Here is a 21,557-nt window from a genome sequence, read left to right on the forward strand (position 1 = left end):
TACACCAATGCTCCAACACATAACATTGTTTTTTATTTTGCATAACTACAGGTTACACTTGCACTTCTAAAACCTTGTAGATACATATTTATATCTTTTAAATATCTTCCCTGTGTCCGGCCTGCAATTTAATTTGTTTTAATAATGTACAAATCAACCCCCCCCAAAATCCATTGAAGGGCTGCTCCAGATGTTGCCCATCCCATGACCTAGGCCTATAGAGCCTACTGATTTTATATTTGTCACAATGCACTTCATAGTCCACAGCCCTATATGTACAACTAGACAGTATGTTGATTTGTTTAAAACATTTGGACTTATATCACAGGGGGGCATGCCCCTCTTGAGAGATTCCCCACAATAAGCCCACACACTTTTCCTTTTGGCATTCATAACCAAGATCCAAACACAGACTTACAGCACAGTACACACACACATTGGCCTGCTTTGTCTTCAGCGAGCTAGAAAGTCACCACTATTACCTTTTCTTTGGTACCTGCCAGAAACATGCCTTGGCGCTCTTATTTTAGGCCCTGCCACCCATTGAATTGACAGAGAAGTGTCTGAAGAGGGCCAGTGTCACGAGCAGGTGTTTGGCCAGTCAGAGCAGAAAGCAGCATTTTGGCGTTCGCTCCCGCAGTTGGACCAGCGAATTACATACCACTGAGGGACTGCAGGTAAGGGACCCATATTTTCACCCTCTTCTTCTGCTTTTTCTTTTGGAAAACCTTTCATATACAATGTGTTAGCTGGCTAAATGCTGTGGAACATAGATTGCGGACAATTTTAGGTCCGAGGTGCCATAGACTAGAGGCAACACTGTGCAGTGTAGTGTTTTATTTAAAGATGAGTCTTTAAAGGATAATCTTCTGCTATTGTAAAAGTATTCTGATCAACACTGACAAAAGAGTATTGTGTAACAGTGTGCTTAGGTAGGGAGGTGTTTGAGGAGGTTACCTGGCACTAAGACCTCAGGGTAAGAATGTAAAGTAACTCATTGTGCCTGTATATGTATGCATGATTTGTGTGCATGTGAAAATGTGTTTGTGATATAGGTGTGAGATTGATTTTCTTTTTACTCATTGGTTAAATACTACATGTAAAATGCAAGTACTGCACATGTGCTAGTTATAGAATAGAGCTGTGAGTAGAGCAAGATTTCAAAGGGGAGAATCTGGCTCTGTCTGAAAACCTCATTCATATTGTTTCATGTCAATCCTATTCAAGATACCCAAAAGGGATGATTTATTGTTTTTGGAAACATTTTGTGACAATGAATAATGAGGGACTTCATAGTTTTTAACATCTAGTTCATCCTATATGCAAAATGACTCAGACTGCAGGTGTTTTACACTTTTTCTTTCCTTACCGTTCCTCAGTAAAGCAGTTAAACTTGGCAGAAATCTGGAGGTTCCCAACCCCCTTAAGATGTACGGCCTGTACTTGGAAGCAGTGAATGATTATATCAACGAGTCGTACGGAGAGGATGTATGGAGACTGATAGAGGCCCGGGCAGAGATACCGCATCTCAAGTTTGTCCGCCATCAGATGTACAAGTACGGCCATATCCCATCTAACTGTCGGAGCTAACTATTTCTCTGTACCCATAATATGCGTCAAGTTTACTTTATATTCTAACTTTACCAGGAAGGGAAGTCACATGAGGTTTCACTTGAATCTCTTTCCTGACAGACTTGGCAAAAGCACATCAAGTTTACATAGACCATCAATACATAACACACACATAGACAACAGGTCAATGAATGCACTAATTGTAAGTCACTCTGGATAAGAGCATCTGCTAAATGACTAAAATGTACATGTAAATGTCATATCTAGGTATCCTCCTTCTTCCCCTGCAGTGACAACCTGATCCTGCGGCTGGCCAAGGCAGCAGGCGAGGTCCTGGGGAAGACCCATGATGAGCTCATGTATGCCTTCGGGGTTTACATGGTGAAGAGGATCGGGAACTATGGCTACGAGAGGATTCTCAAGGTGACCTGGTGCCTAGTGGCCCTCCTCAAGTGTCTGAGTTAACACTAGGCATAATTGGCCCTAATCAATAATAAATACACTGGTGTGTGTGTAATATCCTTATTAATCCCTTATCCATTCATCCAGGTGTTGGGGCGTAATGTGCGTGACTTCATCAATGAGCTGGACAACCTGCACGAGTACTTCCGCTTCTCCTTCCCCAAGGTGCAGCCTCCCAGCTTCTGTGTGGAGGAGGAGTGTGAGACCAGCCTCACCCTGCACTACCGCAGCACCCGCAAGGGCTTCACCCAGTTTGTCAAAGGTAGGTAGGGAGCACCACAGAGGACAAACATAGCAAAAACGATTTTTCTGGAAGCACTATATTTGGTAATACTATACATAGGGTTCATGTCACACATCCCCAATCTGTAAAAATACTTGTTCTCTCTTCCCATACTGTAGGCCAGCTGTCTCAAGTGGGAAGGCAGTTCTACAACACAGACATTGAAGTTGAGATCCTGTCCAAAGAGGAGACTGAGAAGATGACATATGTGGTATGTACTGTACTGTGGGCATCTACCTATCTGAAGCTACTTCTTTTCAACAATGTTATGTACACCCCAGCGCACGTGCAAGTAACTCCTCCGACCTAGACCTAGGAGTGCATCACTTTCCAAGTGCTACGGTTTGCCCCATTGTCAAACACCTTCAGTGTCTGGCCCCATTGTCAAACACCTTTAGTGTCTGGCCCCATTGTCAAACACCTTTAGTGTCTGGCCCCATTGTCAAACACCTTCAGTGTCTGGCCCCATTGTCAAACAACTTTAGTGTCTGGCCACATTGTCAAACACCTTTAGTGTCTGGCCCCATTGTCAAACACCTTTAGTGTCTGGCCACATTGTCAAACACCTTTAGTGTCTGGCCCCATTGTCGAACAACTTTAGTCTCTGGCCCCATTGTCAAACACCTTTAGTGTCTGGCCCCATTGTCAAACACCTTTAGTGTCTGGCCCCATTGTCAAACACCTTTAGTGTCTGGCCCCATTGTCAAACACCTTTAGTGTCTGGCCACATTGTCAAACAACTTTAGTGTCTGGCCCCATTGTCAAGATCTTTACAACCTTAAGATCCTCACAGCTGCGTCGCCATGATTACCTTCAATGTCTCTTTGCCGCAGATCTACAAGATGAACTTTGACAACGCTGCCTTCAAGCACCGCATGCCCCAGCAGAAGACGGCCCCAGGGTACGAGAAGCTACCCATGAAGAGGGGCATCTTTTTCGACATGTTTCCCTTTAGCGTGATCTTCCGCCGGGACATGACCATGTACCGCATCGGGGACGGTCTAAAGGAGGTCTTCTCCGACCTGCAGGGCAAGAAGGTCAACGAAGAGTTCACCCTGGTGCGACCCATGCTGGAGTTCAGCTGGGACAACGTGAGTACAGGAGGGGAGAGAGAGGGGGGTGAGGGTTCTGTTACATTTGGTATGGTTTTTCCACTTACCTAGGCTATTGTTGTCAATCCAGAGTTTTTTTGTGGATATTTGGATTATTTAGTTACATTCAACAAAAAACCCTTTAATGGTCCAAACAGTGGAAATTGTGTTTTTCATCGCATTGGATGATATTTGGATGAAACCAATACAAAGTAGGGTAACCCAAGTATGAAAAATGACTGTAGCTGGCACACTGATAAAATTGGATAATAAAGTTACTGGTCCCCTTCCCCATGTCAAACGCTTGGATTCAGACACGCATTACTAAGGATTTACTTCCGGCTTTATCCAACGTCACATAAAGCCAGAAATGTAATACACCAATGGTAGTGTCTTATGAGCTCAACTAATTTAAATATGTACCGCCTTAAGAGCGTCATTGCATGTGTTCCTACGCCTTGCTTTGGCTTTGTTTACAAACTGTAGGCAAGGTACTAATAGCTAGCTCAAGCAGAACGCATCACCAAATAATATATATATTTTAAATATACTGGTAGCCTTTTATCTGTGGTGTGACTGTTAGCTATCAAGCTACTATGCCGGCAAAAAGCACATTGTGACAGGATGCTATAGTGTACATTTAACGTTGCACTATTTTCTGAAGAATGAAGATATCCGACAGCAATGTCTCATTTTAATTTTGGGAGGACAGGCTGCACGAAAATGACGATTATGTTACGGGTGTGCAGTGCACATTTCGAGCGAAGTTGCTTTATCAATTGTGGAGAACATTCGATTGGTCTTGCCAGGAAGCTAATCCTAAAGACGGATGCAATACCATCATTGACATTGGAACAGTGGATCTTGCAAGCGCTGACCATAATGTAAGTATCATTATTATTTTCACTTTCCATCTACTTTTGTCTTTTCACTATCATCAAGCTGTAATGATAGACATTTTTGAAAATTCAACATCTATTTTGTCTGCACAGCTTCCCAGGCTGCTTCCCCAGCAGGAATGCTGTGAAACGTGAAGACAGACCAAAAATACTGTAAGCCATTTATTCATTTCCAGTGGTGGAAAAAGTACCCAATTGTCATACTTGAGTACAAGTAAAGATATGTTAATAGAAAATTACTCAAGTAAAAGTGAAAGTCACCCAGTAAAATACTACTTGACTAAATGTCTAAAAGTATTTCATTTTAAATATACTTAAGTATCAAAAGTAAAAGTATAAATAATTTCAAATTACTTATTAAGCAAACCAGAAGGCACAGTTTTCTTGTGATTTTATTTACTAATAGCCAGGGGCACACTCCAACACTCAGACAATTTACAAACAAAGCATTTGTGTTTAGTGAGTCTGCCAGATCAGAGGTAGATGAGATGACCAGAGATGTTCTCTTCATAAGTTTGTAAATTGGACCATTTTCCTGTCCTGCTAAGCATTCAAAATGTAAAGATAACTTTTGGGTGTCAGGGAAAATGAATGGAGTAAAAAGTACATTATTTTCTTTAGGAATGTAGTGAAGTAAAAATGTTCACAAATATAGTTTTGCCCAGTGTGAGAGGCCTGACAAGGAGGAGGCCATAGCTGGATTTGTGTCTCGCTTCAATCTTGGGGATGACTGAAGCCAAGTGGGTGACTGAAGTCTGCTTGATTGAAGCGAGGTACTTGGCCCCCCCCCCCTTTTTTATTTCACCTTTATTTAACCAGGTAGGCCAGTTGAAAACAAGTTCTCATTTACAACTGCGATCTGGCCAAGATAAAGCAAAGCAGTGCGACAAAAACAACAACAGTTACACATAAACAAACGTACAGTCAATAACACAAAATAAAAGAAAAATAGAAAAATCTATTTACAGTGTGTGAAAATGTAGAAGAGTAGGGAGGTAGGCAATAAATAGGCCATAGAGGTGAAAATAATTACAATTTAGCATTAATACTGGAGTGATAGATGAGCAGATGATGATGTGCAAGTAGAGATACTGGGGTGCAAAAGAGCAAGAGGGTAAGTAATAATATGGGGATGAGGTAGTTGGGTGTGCTATTTACAGATTGGCTGTGTACAGGTACAGTGATCAGTAAGCTGCTCTGACAGCTGATGCTTAAAGTTAGAGAGGGAGATGTAAGTCTCCAGCTTCAGAGATTTTTGCAATTCGTTCCAGTCATTGGCAGCAGCGAACTGGAAGGAAAGGCGGCCAAAGTAAGTGTTGGCTTTGGGGATGACCAGTGCAATATACCTGCTGGATTGCGTGCTACAGGTGGGTGTTGCTATGGTGACCAGTGAGCTGAGATAAGGTGGGGCTTTACCTAGCAAAGACTTATAGATGACCTGGAGCCAGTGGGTTTGGCGACAGATACGTATGTAGTGAGGGCCAGCCAACAAGAGCATACAGGTCACAGTGGTGGGTAGTATATGGGGCTTTGGTGATAAAACGGATGGCCCTGTGATAGACTACATCCAGTTTGCTGAGTAGAGTGTTGGAGGCTATTTTGTCAATTACATCGCCGAAGTCAAGGATCGGTAGGATCATCAGTTTCACGAGGGTATGTTTGGCGGCATGAGTGAAGGAGGCTTTGTTGCGAAATAGGAAGCCGATTCTAGATTTAATTTTGGATTGGAGATGCTTAATGTGAGTCTGGGAGGATAGTTTACAGTCTAACCAGACACCTAGGTATTTGTAGTTGTCCACATATTCTACGTCAGAACCATCCAAAGTGGTGATGCTAGTCGGGCGGGCGGGTGCAGGCAGCAATTGTTTGAAGAGCATGAAGAGTTTTACTAGCATTTAAAAGCAGTTGGAGGCCACGGAAGGAGTGTTGTATGACGTTGAACCTCCTCTCCCGCTCCCCTCCCCATCAATCTCTGTGGTTAGTTGCATTACCTAAAGCCAAAGTAATTAACTTTTACATGATATCACATTTTGTTAATTTGTATGTTATTTTATTTCAATTTTCAAGCATTTGGATGGGAGATCAGTGTTACAAATTGTACGAATCAATGGGGTCCTGGACACTAGGGTGGCTGGGTGCCTATATTAGGCTTATGGCTCTAATATTTATTTTTTTATATCAAATGATGTCTCACCACTATTTCTCATGAGTGTTCATGTTTATCAATATTTTGGGCTATGCTGTCCTATTGTAAATTATCAAATAAATGTCTGTTCAATACATACAATCCTGAACATATTGTTATTTATAATACAATCATTTCGCTACACCCTCAATGACATCTGCTAAATATGTGTATGTGACCAATAAAATGATATTTGATTTAATGCTGAGGCACCAATAAATTGTCCAGTACACTTATTGTATGCTGTTTGTACTTTCTTTTATGTGTAAGCTTCTAAGGTGACTCAGGCTCTACTAATTATTGTGAAGACGTATATCAGTGAACTGTATATTGTAATTAGTTATAAAACAGTAGAAATGCAATTGTGTATTGCTGCTGTTTGTCTGATATCCAACAGTTCTGTTGACTATGAGAGCATTTTGCAGAGAAAACGGGTTGAGCCTACAATTTAGTCTCGAAATGACATGTGGCCCATTTTTACCTGGTCATCAATGACGTGGCCCATTGTTTACCTTGTTACAATGACCACAAGGGTGTTTTCAAAGAGCTGTCAGTCAAGGCTAGCTCATGAATATAAACTCCCCGCCCACTCAGCCTGCTCTTTCAGGCTTCCTGATAGTTAGAAATGAGAGAAAGGGTAACATTTCTCAATTCTGATCATTTTAATAGTGTACAAATATTATAGGTGATGTTTTTGTCATTCAAAGGCTATTTTTACTTGGGAAATAGGATACCTGTGCGGGACCTTTAAGCATCACTATGTCTGCATGTATCAGTGCCAGTCTCAGAATAAAGAATCTCAGAGTAAGAGTGCTGATCCAGGATCAATGTTGTCTTCATAATCACAATAAATAAGGTTACATGGACAGTGTGGACCTGATCCTAGATCAGCACTCCTACACTGAGACGCTTTGTGAATACGGGCCCTGGATTTGACTGAAGTCATCTGTTCCCATGCTTCCCCTCAGATCTACACCCACCTTAACAATGTGTTTGAGCTACTGTCCAAAGCTGTGGTGGAGAGCAAGCAGAAGGTGAATGTCCCTAAACTGAGCAAGGAAAAGGAAGACGAGGGAAAAGAGGAGAGCGAGAAACCCAAGAGAGAGGAAGAGAGAAGTACAGAGAAATCAAGGGTGCGCCCGTCGCCACAGTCAACCGACAGGAGAGGGGAGTACTTTGTTAGAGACAATCTCTAGCACATGTCTAATGTTTAAGTGATTTTGATTAATTAAGGTCCAATGCAGCGGTTTTTCTCAATATCGCAATATCAAATCATATCTTGGCAACAATTAAGTAAGTTACTGTGATTGTTTCAACTAAAATAAAAAATAGCTTCTTAATAACGAAGAGCAATTTCTTAAGCAAGAATTTTGCTAGGACTGTCTGGGAGTGGAAAACTGAAAACTAGCTGTTATTTGCAGAGAGGTTTGGAACTCTCTTATTGGTCTATTTACTTAACTTACTGCCTGGTGATGTCAACAGGCAGGACAAAACTCCATCCCACCAAAAAGTCTGAAATTTCAAGCAGTCCTTTCAAACAGCTCTTACACTAAAAGGGTATTATCATAATTTTCATAATTTCACAGTATTATTCTAACCTCATAGTGTGGAAATATATATAAAACACAGGACAATCACATGTTTGACTGCCCTGGGCTTTTAAAGTCTTCCAATCGCTCTGTCAGTGCTGTTATACGCATGAGTGAAATGCATTAAATAAATGTCACTCACTCAGCCACCCATCCTCCCTCCCTCCGTCAGTCATCTCCTCCCTCCCTCCGTCAGTCATCCCCTCCTTTCCTCTGGCCCATTAGATGTGAAGTCTGTGGAGGAGATGAAGGGAGACCAGGAGTTCAGCAGTGCTCTGACTCAGTACAACAGCTCAGCCAACTCAGGGGGAGAGGACATCGAGCTGCTCGCCTTCCAGACTGTCACCGGTGAGAACCCCTTCTTCCTCGCCCTTCACACATCTTCCCACCTGTCCAGCTCACCAAGATAAGCTTACATGCTACATAGCTTTGTTCTCCTAAATTTGAAAGGGGTACAGAAATCCAACACAATGCCAGAATCAGTGATTGCCCTGTCTATTTTGAATGAAGAATTAACAATACCATTTTGAATAACTAGAGTGTAAATGGTCTTGGAATTGTTGGTGACAATATGGCACAGATGACAATTCTAAATTTCAAACCAATGTTTCCAAGTTCTATGTCTGTGGATGACCCCACCCTGCTCTTCGTCATCCCCAGGGAAGTGCAGTGAAACTATCTTCGAGGATATGAGGGAACCTCCCAAGAAGCCCCTCCACCTGAAGGGTCAAATGAAGTACGTCCCCCAGTGGGACTCGCTCATCTTCCTCAGTACGCCCATGTAAGACCACCCACAACATCCTTACAGTACCTAGTCCTTATCTGACTATAAAGGCAATACGTAATTTTGCCTTGAGGCTACAGCTATGTGATGCCACGGTCAGACGCATTCACAAAGCAACCAAAAAAGGAGAATCCAAAGCTTCGATAGTATAAAAACAAATAAAAAGGTATTTTACAAACAAAGATTTAATCTAGACCATCCAGACCTACCTGAGCGATAATACCAAACCACAAAATAGGTATAGGGATGGGGAACATGGGAAGAAGGGGGTGTGCGCAGGTGAGGCTCCATTTGGCAAATCTGATTATACTTCTATCCTCTTGATTCCTGCTTACAAGCTAAAACTAAAACAGGAAGTACCAGTGACTCGCTCAATACGGCAGTGGTCAGATGACACGGATGCTACGCTACAGGACTGTTTTGCTAGCACAGACTGGAATATGTTCCTGGGATTCATCCAAAGGCATTGAGGAGTATACCACCTCAGTCATCGGCTTCATCAATAAGTGCATCGACGAAGTACATATCCCAACCAGAAGCCATGGATTACAGGCAACATCCACATCGAGCTAAAGGCTAGAGATGCCACTTTCAAGGAGTGGGACACTAATCCGGACGCTTGTAAGAAATCCTGATACGCCCTCAGACGAACAATCAAACAGGCAAAGTGTCAATACAGGATTAAGACTGAACACTGGCTCTGACGATCGTCGGATGTGGCAGGGCTTGAAAACTATTACGGACTACAAAGGGAAACCCAGCCGTGAGCTGCCCAGTGACACAACCCTACCAGGTGAGCTAAATGCCTTTTATGCTCACTTCCAGGCAAGCAACACTGAAGCATGCATGAGAGCACCAGCTGTTCCGGACAACTGTGTGATAACGCTCTCGGTAGCCGATGTGAGCAAGACCTTTAAACAGGTCAACATTCACAAAGCCACTGGGCCAGACGGATTACCAGGACGTGTACTCTCAAAGCATGCGCGGACAAACTTGCAAGTGTCTTCACTGACATTTTCAACTTCTCCCTGACCGAGTCTGTAATACCTACATGTTTCAAGCAGGCCACCATAGTCCCTGTGCCCAAGGAAGCAAAGGTAACCTGCATAAATGATTACTGCCCCGTAGCACTCATGTTGGTAGCCATGAAGTGCTTTGAAAGGCTGGTCATGGCTCACATCAACAGCATCATCCCGGATACCCTAGACCCTCAATGTGAGCAAGACAAAGGAGCTGATCGTGGACTACAGGAAAAGGCAGGCCGAACAGGCCCCAATTAACATCAACCTGGCTGTAGTGGAAAGTTTCAAGTTCCTTGGTGTCCACATCACCAACGAACTATCATGGTCCAAACACACCAAGACAGTCGTGAAGAGGGCACGACAACACCTTTTCCTCCTCAGGAGATTTTGCATTGGTCCCAAGATCCTCAAAATGTTCTACAGCTACACCATCGAGAGCATACTGACTGGTTCCATCACCGCCTGGTATGGCAACTGCTCGGCATCTGACCGTAAGGCGCTACAGAGGGTAGTGTGTACGGCCCAGTACATCACTGGGGCCAAGCTTCCTGCCATCCAGGACCTATATACTAGGCGGTGTCAGAGGAAAGCCCAAAAGATTCTCTCTGCTACCGCACGGCAAGTGGTACCAGAGCGCCAAGTCTAGGACCAAAAGACTCCTTAACAGCTTCTACCCCCAAGCCATTAGACTGCTGAACAATTAATCAAATGGCCTCCCGGACCATTTACATTGACTCCCCCCCCCATTTGTTTTTACACTGCTGCTACTCGCTGTTTATTATCTATGCATATTCACTTTACCCCTACCTACATGCACAAATTACCTCAACTAACCTGTACCCCCGCAAATTGACTCCGTATCGGTACCCCCTGCATATAGCCTCGTTATTGTTACTTTGTGTTACTTTTAATCTTTTCTTTACTTTAGTTTATTTGGTAAATATTTCTTAAATCTTTCTTGAACTGCATTGTTGGTTAAGGGCTTGAAAGTAAACATTTCACAGTAAGGTCTACTACACCTGTTGTATTCGGCGCATGTGACAAATAAAGTTTAATTTGATTGCTTTCAAATACCCATGATAACCATAATAGAAATCCCAAAACATGATTTCTGTAAGGACAGATGCTGGGAGACGAGAAGCAAGTACAGGGAGTTAATATTTAATACATAACCGACATGAAACAAAACACGGACCGCGTCTGGACAAGGGAAACATAATGACATTAATGCTGACTCGGGAAATAAACTGAGGAAGTGACAGATATAGGGGAGGTAATTAATAACGTGATGGAGTCCAGGTGAGTCCAATGAAGCTGTCACGTTCCTGACCTTGTTTTCCTTTTGTATTGTTGTGTTTAGTGGGTCAGGACGTGAGATGGGTGGGCAGTCTGTGTTTGTTCTATGTTAAGTGTCAGGTTTAATTGACCTTGTATGGCTCTCAATCAGAGGCAGGTGTTTTCGTTTTCCTCTGATTGAGAGACATACATAGGGAGGTTGTTTCACATTGTTTGTCGTGGGTGGTTGTCTTCCGTGTCTGTATGTTATTTCGTACCACACGGGACTGTTTCGGTTTGTATGTAGTCTGTTCCTGTTCGTGCGTTCTTCGTGTCTATGTAAGTTCTCATGTTTAGGTCAGTCTACGTCGTATGTTATTTTGTATCATTTCAAGTGTAGTTCGTGTTCGTTTTTTCGTCTTGTCAATAAATTCATTATGTATTCACAACCCGCTGCACCTTGGTTCAATCCCTGCTCCTCCTCTTCGGATGAAGAGGAGGAGGACAGCCGTTACAGAACCACCCACCAAATTACCAGAACCAAGCAGCGGGGAAAAGGACAGCAACCACAGAAATCCCAGGACTTGTGGACTTGGGAGGACGAGTTGAACGGAGAAGGACCCTGGGCACAGGCTGGGGAATATCGCCGCCCCAAAGCTGAGCTGGAGGAAGCGAAAGCTGAGCGGCGGCGATATGAGGAGGCAGCACGGCAGCGGGACAGGTACGAGAGGCAACCCCAGAATTTTTTTTTGGGGGGGGCTAGAGAGGAGTGTGGCTAAGCCAGGTAGCAGACCTGAGCGCACTCCTCGTGCTTATTATAAGCATCGCGTCACTGGTCAGGCACCGTGTTATGCGGTTAAGCGCACGGTGTCGCCAGTGCGTGCCCATAGCCCGGTGCGCTATAGAGCAGCCCCCCGAAAGTGTCATGTGAGTGTGGGCATCCAGCCGGGGCGTATTGTGCCTGCTCAGCGCGTCTGGTCTCCGGTACGCAGTTTCGGTCCAGGGTATCCTGCGCCGGCTCTGCGTGCTGTGTCTCCGGAGCGCTGGGAGGGTGCAGTGCGTCCTATGCCTACGCTCCGCTCGTACCGGGCAAATGTGGTAGTGGAGCCTAAGAGAGAAGTGCGCGTAGTAGGCACTAGATCTCCAGTGCTCATCCACAGCCCGGTTCAACCTGTGCCTGCACTCTGGAGGGTACGGGCTGGTGTAGTATTCCAGCCTGGGGGAGTGGTGCCAAGGCTGCGCACCAGAGCTCCAGTACTCCCCCACAGCCCGGTCCTTCAGGTGCCTCGTAACATCAAGCCTCCTGTAGGTCTCTCCAGCCTGGTGGGTCCTGTGGCAGCCCCACGCACCAGGCTGTCTCTCCGTCTCCTCCCTACAGGTGTGCCCATCTGCCCAGCGGCGCCTGAACTGCCCGTCTGCCCAGCGGCGCCTGAACTGCCCGTCTGCCCAGCGGCGCCTGAACTGCCCATCTGCCCAGCGGCGCCTGAACTGCCCGTCTGCCCAGCGGCGCCTGAACTGCCCGTCTGCCCAGCGGCGCCTGAACTGCCCGTCTGCCCAACGGCGCCTGAACTGCCCGTCTGTCATGAGCCTGCAAAGCCGCCCGTCTGTCATGAGCCTGCAAAGCCGCCCGTCTGCCATGAGCCTGCAAAGCCGCCCGTCTGCCAAGAGCCTACAGAGCCGTCCGCCAGACAGGAGCCGCCAGAGCCTTCCGCCAGACCGGATCAGCCAGAGCCTTCCGCCAGACCGGATCAGCCAGAGCCTTCCGCCAGACCGGATCAGCCAGAGCCTTCCGCCAGACCGGATCAGCCAGAGCCTTCCGCCAGACCGGATCAGCCAGAGCCTTCCGCCAGACCGGATCAGCCAGAGCCTTCCGCCAGACCGGATCAGCCAGAGCCTTCCGCCAGACCGGATCAGCCAGAGCCTTCCGCCAGACCGGATCAGCCAGAGCCTTCCGCCAGCCAGGACCAGCCAGAGCTTTCCGCCAGCCAGGACCAGCCAGAGCCGTCCAGCCAGGACCAGCCAGAGCCGTCCAGCCAGGACCAGCCAGAGCCGTCCAGCCAGGACCAGCCAGAGCCGTCCAGCCAGGACCAGCCAGAGCCAGCTAGCCAGGATCCGCCAGAGCCAGCCAGCCAGGATCCGCCAGCCAGTCCGGTGTTGTCCCTCAGTCCGGAGCTGCCGTCCCTCAGTCCGGGGCTGCCCCTAAATCCAGCGGGACCCATGTCTAGGGTTCCCAGTCCAAGGTCGGTGGCGAGGGTCGCCACCTTGAGGAGGCCACAGAAGCGGGGATTTATTATGGTGGGATGGGATCCACGTCCTGCGCCAGAGCCGCCGCCGCGGACAGATGCCCACCCAGACCCTCCCCTAGACTTTTTTTTATGGTGCGTCCGGAGTTCGCACCTTAAGGGGGGGGTTCTGTCACGTTCCTGACCTTGTTTTCCTTTTGTATTGTTGTGTTTAGTGGGTCAGGACGTGAGATGGGTGGGCAGTCTGTGTTTGTTCTATGTTAAGTGTCAGGTTTAATTGACCTTGTATGGCTCTCAATCAGAGGCAGGTGTTTTCGTTTTCCTCTGATTGAGAGACATACATAGGGAGGTTGTTTCACATTGTTTGTCGTGGGTGGTTGTCTTCCGTGTCTGTATGTTATTTCGTACCACACGGGACTGTTTCGGTTTGTATGTAGTCTGTTCCTGTTCGTGCGTTCTTCGTGTCTATGTAAGTTCTCATGTTTAGGTCAGTCTACGTCGTATGTTATTTTGTATCATTTCAAGTGTAGTTCGTGTTCGTTTTTTCGTCTTGTCAATAAATTCATTATGTATTCACAACCCGCTGCACCTTGGTTCAATCCCTGCTCCTCCTCTTCGGATGAAGAGGAGGAGGACAGCCGTTACAGAAGCGCTGATGTGCGTAATGATGGTGACAGGTGTGCGTAATGATAAGCAACCTGGCAACCTCGAGCACCAGAGGGGGAGCAGACGTGACAGATTTCAATAAATCTATATTTTACGATTCTAATAAGACAAGCCATAAACGTTCATAATGAGACTAAACATTAGGGAATTTGGCTCCAACATTTACCTTAGATAGTCCTTACCTTATGCTATGTCTGTGTTTATTAGCATATGAAAATAATAAAAACGACATACAATATTTATAATATTACTGTATGCCTCTAAATATGTGCAGTATGCATAATATAATATATTTGGTCCCATGTTTCATGAGCTGAAATAAAAGATCAGAGAAATGTTCCATATGCACAAAAAGCTTATTTTTCTCCAATTTTGTGCAGAAGATTGTTTTCATTCCTGTTAGTGAGTATTTCTCCTTTGTCAAGATAATCCATCCACCTGACAGGTCTGGTATATCAAGAAGCTGATTAAACAGCATGATCCTTACACAGGTGCACCTTGTGCTAGGGACAATAAAAGGCCACTCTAAAATGTGCAGTTTTGTCACACAACCCAATGGCACAGATGTCTTAAGTTTTGAGCGAGCTTGCAATTGGCATGTTGACTGCATACATTTCCACCAGAGCTGTTACCAGAGAATTGAATGTTAATTTCTCTACTATAAGCCACTTCCAACGTTGTTTTAGAGAATTTGTCAGTACATCCAGCCTCACAACCGCAGACCACGTGTAACCACACCAGCCCAGGAGCTCCACATCCAGCTTCTGTGAGGGAAAACTCATTCTGATTGGCTGGGCCTGGCTCCCAATTGGGTGGGCCTATGCTAGTTATGATCTGTAACAGTAAAATCATTGAAATTGTTGCATGTTCCATTTATCCACTTCCCTCTACCTTTCCAAACCCTTCTTATCTCCCTTTCAGCCACTCACCCCATCCTTGCTGTCTCTCTCATTCCTCTTCCACTTTTTTCTTCCTCTTCCAGTATAGAGACAGTAGAGGACATGATTAAAATGGGCGTCTATGTGAATGATCTGAACCTCCATGACTCCAGCCGAGAGCTCATCTTAGCCGGAACACAGCAGTCGGCTGAACTTCAGCTGGCTCTTGACCAGGTAAGTCATACACATTTCATATATACCACATACCACCCTTTAGAATAGCACACAACCGTACCTTGGTACATCGTTAACGTTATCAGATAACTCCTCTACTAACTGGGCCAAGTTTGCCTCATCTAAGAATGCAAGACATACCACTATACCCACACACAGTCCTGCTCATAGGCAGCTTCATTTTCAAAGTTACAAATAGACATATGCAGTGTATAGTTCACACTGAAAGGCAGAGGCAAAGACCATCTCAAGGGCAGGGCTGGATAGGCCTTTGAAGGAGGATGAGGAGGAGTTAGTTGACTGACAGCTCTCTTTCTCTGGTGGCTCCTCCCACTCCAGGAGCAGCAGAAGTACGCCCAGCTCCAGGAGATCATCAAGAAGCTTGACGAGGAGAAGAAGAGAGGAGACTCCCTCCTCTACGCCATGATCCCCAAAGCTGTGGCTGACCGGCTCAGGAAGGGTATCACGGCCCTGGAGACATGCCAGGTACTAACCCACAGCTGTAAATTTACAGATACATATACAGATATACAGGATGCATCCAAAATGGCACCCCATTCCCTATATAGTGCACTATATAGGGCCCAGGCTCTGGTCAAAAGTAGTGCAGTATATAGGCAATAGGGTGCTATTTCAGACACAGCCATAGAGTTTGTAGAGGAAACTATCCTCCATGTTGGCTCAAAACATTCAATGACATTAAGGCTCAATTGGATTCTGGAGCCAACTAGCCACCTCATTTCTATCAAGCCAGAAGAAACACCACAGTAAAATGTCAAGCATTTAAGTGTGCTGGTATTTCCGTTTCCCAGGTGTTCCCGGACGTGACCATCCTATTCAGCGACGTGGTGAAGTTCAACGAGATCTGCATCCACATCACGCCCATGCAGGTGGTGGACATGCTCAACGAGATCTACATCGTCTTCGACACGCTCAGCGAGAAGCACAACGTCTACAAGGTGAATGACTGGGACAATACAAAACAAGGGCCTCTGTGGGAACAATATGCCTGAATACTCAACCAAGGTTGGCTGGACCAAAAAGGAGAACAGACTCTATTATCATGCATTGAGTGGCTGTTGCAATGTTTTACAGAGTGGAATGTTTAGTTTATTTCATTGGTAGGATATAATGTATACAGTAATGCATCTAAACATACTACTTGACTCTTATTCCCCTGGGTTCAGGTGGAGACCATCCGAGATGCCTACATGGTGGTGGCAGGCGTGCCCAATAAGACAACCTTCCATGCCCACCACATATGTGACATGGCCCTGGACATGCTGAGCTCCATCGACCACCTCAAAGACCCCTCCACTGGAGACAACATCCAGATCAGAGTCGGTGAGCAGAGACCATTGAAATACAATCTAGTCACTCTATTTCTTATGGCACAGACAGTGTAGACAGGAGTGGGCCTTACCATAGAAATATAATTATTACATGTAATCTGATTACAAAAAAACTGTACCTGTAATACATTACTAGCAAAAAATATTGTAATCAGATACTTCTGAAAAACTAGATGATTACTTCATGGATTACTTTTAAATTCATAAAGGACGATTGCGGAACAAAATACATTATGACACCTTTCTGTTTTCTCAATGACATTCAATTCAACATTGAAAAAAAGGCGCAAGTTTAAGTTTGTTCCACAAGTCAGAGACCACTATGATGACACACCAAAATGTGTTTGATGGATCCTTTTTGTCTTCCTTTAATGCCTCTTAAGGGGAAAGTAATTCAAAAGTAACCAGATTACATTACTGAGTTTGGGTAATACAAAAGTTACATTACTGATTACAATTTTGGTCATGTAACTAGTAACTGTAAAAGATTGCATTTATATAGTAACCTACCCAACCCTGCATATGACAGACATAAAGCATACACATACTGTACGGTGTCTCTTTATAATCCGGTCAAAAGGAAGTCAAAGGCTTGATATTGTCTTGCCATGTCCTGACTGTGCTCCTTAATGCTGCCAGATTTATACTCCTTAAGGCACCCTGAATCTAGAGCCACTGATCCAGGTTCAGTAAAGCAGTTTAACTTCATTGTGTGTTGTTTCCCTTCAGGGATCCACTCAGGGATGGTGGTGGCTGGGGTGGTGGGGCTGAAGATGCCTCGCTACTGTCTGTTTGGAGACACCGTCAACACTGCCTCCCGCATGGAGAGCAATGGGGTGGTGAGTTCTGACATTAGAACATAACCTCACTATAGGGTAAATCCATATGAATTCAATCACTTTTTGACAGCATTCCTTTTGATTTAAACAAAAGGTTCCATACATGTTATATTTCTATGATTGACACCCACTCTGTATTCAAGAGCATGTTGTGTCTCAACCAATGGTGGTCACAACCAAAGTTCCCTCAAAAAAATGTAGGCACTGAGCAAATTTCAGGTCTGCTGAGCGCAAACCTGAACGTTGTGAAGATTCTGTGCAACTTCCGGCGCGCATTTACTGTGAACACTGATGCTGTTCCCAGTTTAAGTTAGTTTTAACAGTGGTCAAGTAGGCTACTGTGGCTATTTGATCATAATGTAGGCCTACCAGAGTGGCCTACCATCAAAAACAATAGAGAACATGCATCCTATAAAATGTTTACATGGAAATAGTAGCAGCCAATGTGTGGTGTTCAATATAGGCCTACATTCCATGAGACTTTTGAAAAAAAACATGCAGGGCTTGACATTAACCTGTTTATCCACTTGTCCTTCAGACAAGGAGGTGACTGAAAATGTTGTTGTGTTTGATGCAAGAAACCACTTTACAAAATAAGACCCATAATTATTCCTGTACCATTATTACAGAGAATCAGACAAATTATGCTACCTTTGCCTATTGGCTACTTAGCTTATTCATCCCTATCTAAAAATACAAAACTGCCTCTTTAAGACAAAAATAAATCTCTTTACCTGACTCGCTTTTCAAAGATATTTAGAAATGTACATGTTTTGTGCTCTTGTAGGAAGCAATCACTCCCCTATTGCTGACTACAAATGATCTATAACTGGGCTAATAACGCACTAACTAGCAAAGGATATGAACATGTAGAAATGTGCTTTGATCTCAAAACAAGCGCATCTACTCACAACCACTCATGCTGTAAACACTGTCCAGTTCAAAGTGAATGGCACATATTCATATATGGCAATGGTCTATTTGCATACATGCCTACTGCAGCGCTGATTGGTTATGGCGCACTGGTCTGTGTAGAGTAAGGGCCTGAGTTGTGCCTGTCATTGCAATAGAAACCTACTCCAATATGTTCTGCCTACAACAAAATCTCTTGCATAGTTATTAGTTTTGCATACTAAGTCTTGCATACTTAGTTGTGTTTCAGTATATTGCCTTGAATGTGGCTAATATTGCATTGATTCAATCACAATTCCCACAGTAAATGGGAAACGTTGATAGTGTTAACTAATGGGGAAAACTCTAGATAGTTGAGTGAAAGTCAATCTCTTGCTTGTCTGCGCAGGCTGATATTTCTTCTGAGTGGCAGTCCCGGGGAGCTGCGTGCCCACGCGTAGCTTAGAGGGAACATTGGTCACAACACAAAAACCTCAGATGTCAAATAGGGTCTAAGCTACAATGTATGTGAATATTTTTTTTAAATATCTGAGTTAATGCATTTTTTGATAATTGACGTTTAAGGTTAAAGAATTACATACTTAAAAAAAAATAATTATCAAATAGTTTGACAACCCTGTTTGTAAGCTTTTAAATTATACCAATTATCAATCGTTTATATTTTCCAGTGATGAAGACATGGATGTCATGGTATGGTGGGGTATGCAGAATAGGTCAACTTTGAGCAACTTTATCTCTTGAATGTTTTGGCATTCAGGTCCAAAGGTCACTTTCTGAGCACTTCTACAATGGACACATTTATATGGAAAAATGTGTTCAAACGAAAAGGGTTCTGTCAAAAACTGATTGAATTCAAATGGATTTACCCAATAGACACGATCAATTAGCACTGTATAGCAAATCATTTATTTCGTAAGTAGGCCGCAAGTAGGTTAATGCGACATTGAGTGAGCAGAATAGTTAGCACCATGTCAGCCATCAGCCTCTGTGTGTCTGTCTGTACAGGGCATGCAGATCCACATCAGCCTCTGTGTGTCTGTCTGTACAGGGCATGCAGATCCACATCAGCCAGACCACCAAGGACCACTTGGAACATGAGCCCTACATAATTGAGGAGAGAGGAAAGATCTTTGTGAAGGTATGTGTACGATGTTCCATCATGACACTGTGATGCTCCACCTGCCAAATAGACAAAAATGCACCACACTAAATCTATTTTTTAAATCTATCTATTAAAATATATTTTGATCTCTTCAGGAGTTTTATCAAAATTCAAAAAGTCTTGAAATGGTCATTTGCAGCCCATCCATTGGCTGAGTTATGACTGGTATTGAACATAAGGATCATGAACACGGTACTATTTCTGCCTAAATTCTGTCCATTCACAGGGTAAAGGCTACATGAAGACATATTGGCTGAAGGGGAAGAAGGACCTGTCGTTTAAGACTCCAGCAGAGCTCCGCTACAGCAGTGAACAGAAGGACTCAGAGGACAGGAGCTCCAATGGGTAAGTGGAGCCGAGGAGGAGGCAACACCAATCTCTTCTGTAGGGATATACTGCAAGATGCCCTATATCATATGACTGTGAACTGTTCATTGAATTTCACTACTGTATAGTTAGTAAGGTTCCAACACCAGCCTGTTTGTGGAGCGAAGGGCTTGCATAAGAAAAACACACCTGCTACTAATTTGCTTTTCTTTTGTACATACTTTGTGGTCATTTTTGTTATACGTTCCAACACACAGGTCCACCTGCACCAACACCAAGCGCTCCACCTCCAACCTGAACATTCCCAACGAGGAGCAGGCAGAGGGCAAGCCCACCCCCACAGAGCTGCCTGCAGAGCCCTTACCTTCACTAGAGGGCGCCCCCGAGGACTCCACAGACCCCACCGAGCCCCAGGAGAAGAAAGTCAAAAAGAACACTAAGAACAACAACAAAGGGGGCGCGGCCAAGCCCGAAGCTCCTCCCCAGCAGGTCAATGTGGTGCAGGAGAGTGCAGTGCCTCCTGCTGCTGCCCAGGAGACCCCCACGGCCCCCCCGGCCACCGCTGCCCCAGTGCTCAACAACAAGAGGAACAGCTTCAGGCAGCACACCAAGCTGCCCGCCCACCTTCCCATGCGCAGCACTTCCTGTTGCCTACTGTGAGAGGAGAGGCTAAAATAATGTGACTGGCCTGCATCTTATTGACAGTCCTGTGAAGGGAAACCCTGAAACTGACCCTAACCTTGAACCTTAACCAATTAGAAAATTCAACATGGTTTCGCTGGTCAGTCACGTCCCTTTCGTTTTTCCCTACTGTGAGATGGACCAGGCCAGAGTTCAAGACCTCTCATCTCAGATTATTGGCCATCCTTCATGTTCAATATATTGTATGACGCCCTGTTGTTTATCCTATGTTTTTCCTTAGGCAGGACCTGAGGGTCCCCACAGCAACATTCAGGGCAGCCCACACCTAATGTAATGTATTCATCCATTTATTCAAGGTGGAGTTACAGAGGTAGACAGGACGGACCACCCCACTTAAGTATTAATAGAGGAAACATTGATGCCCCTAAAATTAAACAAATGTGACATTGCTGAAAAGGGAAAAAATTATTATCTTCCAACAAATATATACCGATACTCATGTCTTGATGACGTGTTAAACAGTGGGCCTCTTTTGGTAATACAAGCACCTGGCTAATGTCACAGATTTGTGCATGTTGTTGAAAGGACAGGTCAATAAATGTACAGTTCATGTACTATTTATTAAGTTATTACTGTCGGTGAAAACACCTTTTTCGAATTACAGGATCACAATGGATTGGTATACAGAGTAAGATGAGATGTCAAGAGATGGTTGTATTTTATTTGCATAAACTAGTTCTGAGAAGTCTGACCCAAGTTACAGTTCTGATACTGTGTTTGATGATGGAATAATATTGACTTTAATAATAATTTATATAATAGCGCTTTTCCTTTTGCTGTAAGTGCTTTACCTTTCTGTTTTGTATTTGTAATTTGTTGCACGTTTACTGAATGTTAGCATATCCTTGTCCATAAAAACTGTACAGACAAGCACGTCAACGTGTTCATTTCATTGTTGATATCTTTAAATGTTTTGCTTAATAGCGAATTGTGATTCGCTCACAATGTCAGAGGGACAGATGAAGGCAAAGAAAAAAGTGAAGCTATAGCTCTATAAAACTGGGGATAGTAACTTTTTTTCTATAACACGCTCATCAGTGCAGGTGATGGGGAAAAGGCAAGTCACAGTCAGCTGCAGAC

General features: G+C 44.4%; 1 protein-coding gene across 1 annotated transcript; it reads left to right on the forward strand.

Moving 5' to 3' along the window:
• Nucleotides 1-583: 583 nt before the first annotated feature.
• LOC139564252 (soluble guanylate cyclase 88E-like) lies at nucleotides 584-21,347 on the forward strand. Its single transcript, XM_071383621.1, has 17 exons — nucleotides 584-677; nucleotides 1,380-1,556; nucleotides 1,863-1,995; nucleotides 2,122-2,296; nucleotides 2,437-2,528; nucleotides 3,151-3,408; nucleotides 7,461-7,657; nucleotides 8,305-8,429; nucleotides 8,742-8,862; nucleotides 15,054-15,183; nucleotides 15,523-15,669; nucleotides 15,996-16,142; nucleotides 16,371-16,527; nucleotides 17,265-17,374; nucleotides 19,335-19,424; nucleotides 19,675-19,793; nucleotides 20,033-21,347. Exons 2-17 carry the CDS (start codon nucleotides 1,429-1,431, stop codon nucleotides 20,433-20,435), a joined length of 2,532 nt encoding a protein of 843 aa, XP_071239722.1. The 5' UTR covers nucleotides 584-677; nucleotides 1,380-1,428; the 3' UTR covers nucleotides 20,436-21,347.
• Nucleotides 21,348-21,557: the final 210 nt, after the last annotated feature.

The sequence above is a fragment of the Salvelinus alpinus genome, chromosome 35 (assembly GCF_045679555.1).
Source record: "Salvelinus alpinus chromosome 35, SLU_Salpinus.1, whole genome shotgun sequence".
Lineage (NCBI taxonomy): Eukaryota > Metazoa > Chordata > Actinopteri > Salmoniformes > Salmonidae > Salvelinus > Salvelinus alpinus.

Coding starts and splice junctions, on each gene's coding strand:
- LOC139564252 (XM_071383621.1), top strand. CDS start 1,429: ATGTACGGCCTGTACTTGGAAGCAGTGAATGATTATATCAACGAGTCG. Junction 1,996..2,121: donor GCTACGAGAGGATTCTCAAG/GTGACCTGGTGC, acceptor CCATTCATCCAG/GTGTTGGGGCGTAATGTGCG. Junction 2,297..2,436: donor CTTCACCCAGTTTGTCAAAG/GTAGGTAGGGAG, acceptor CCCATACTGTAG/GCCAGCTGTCTCAAGTGGGA.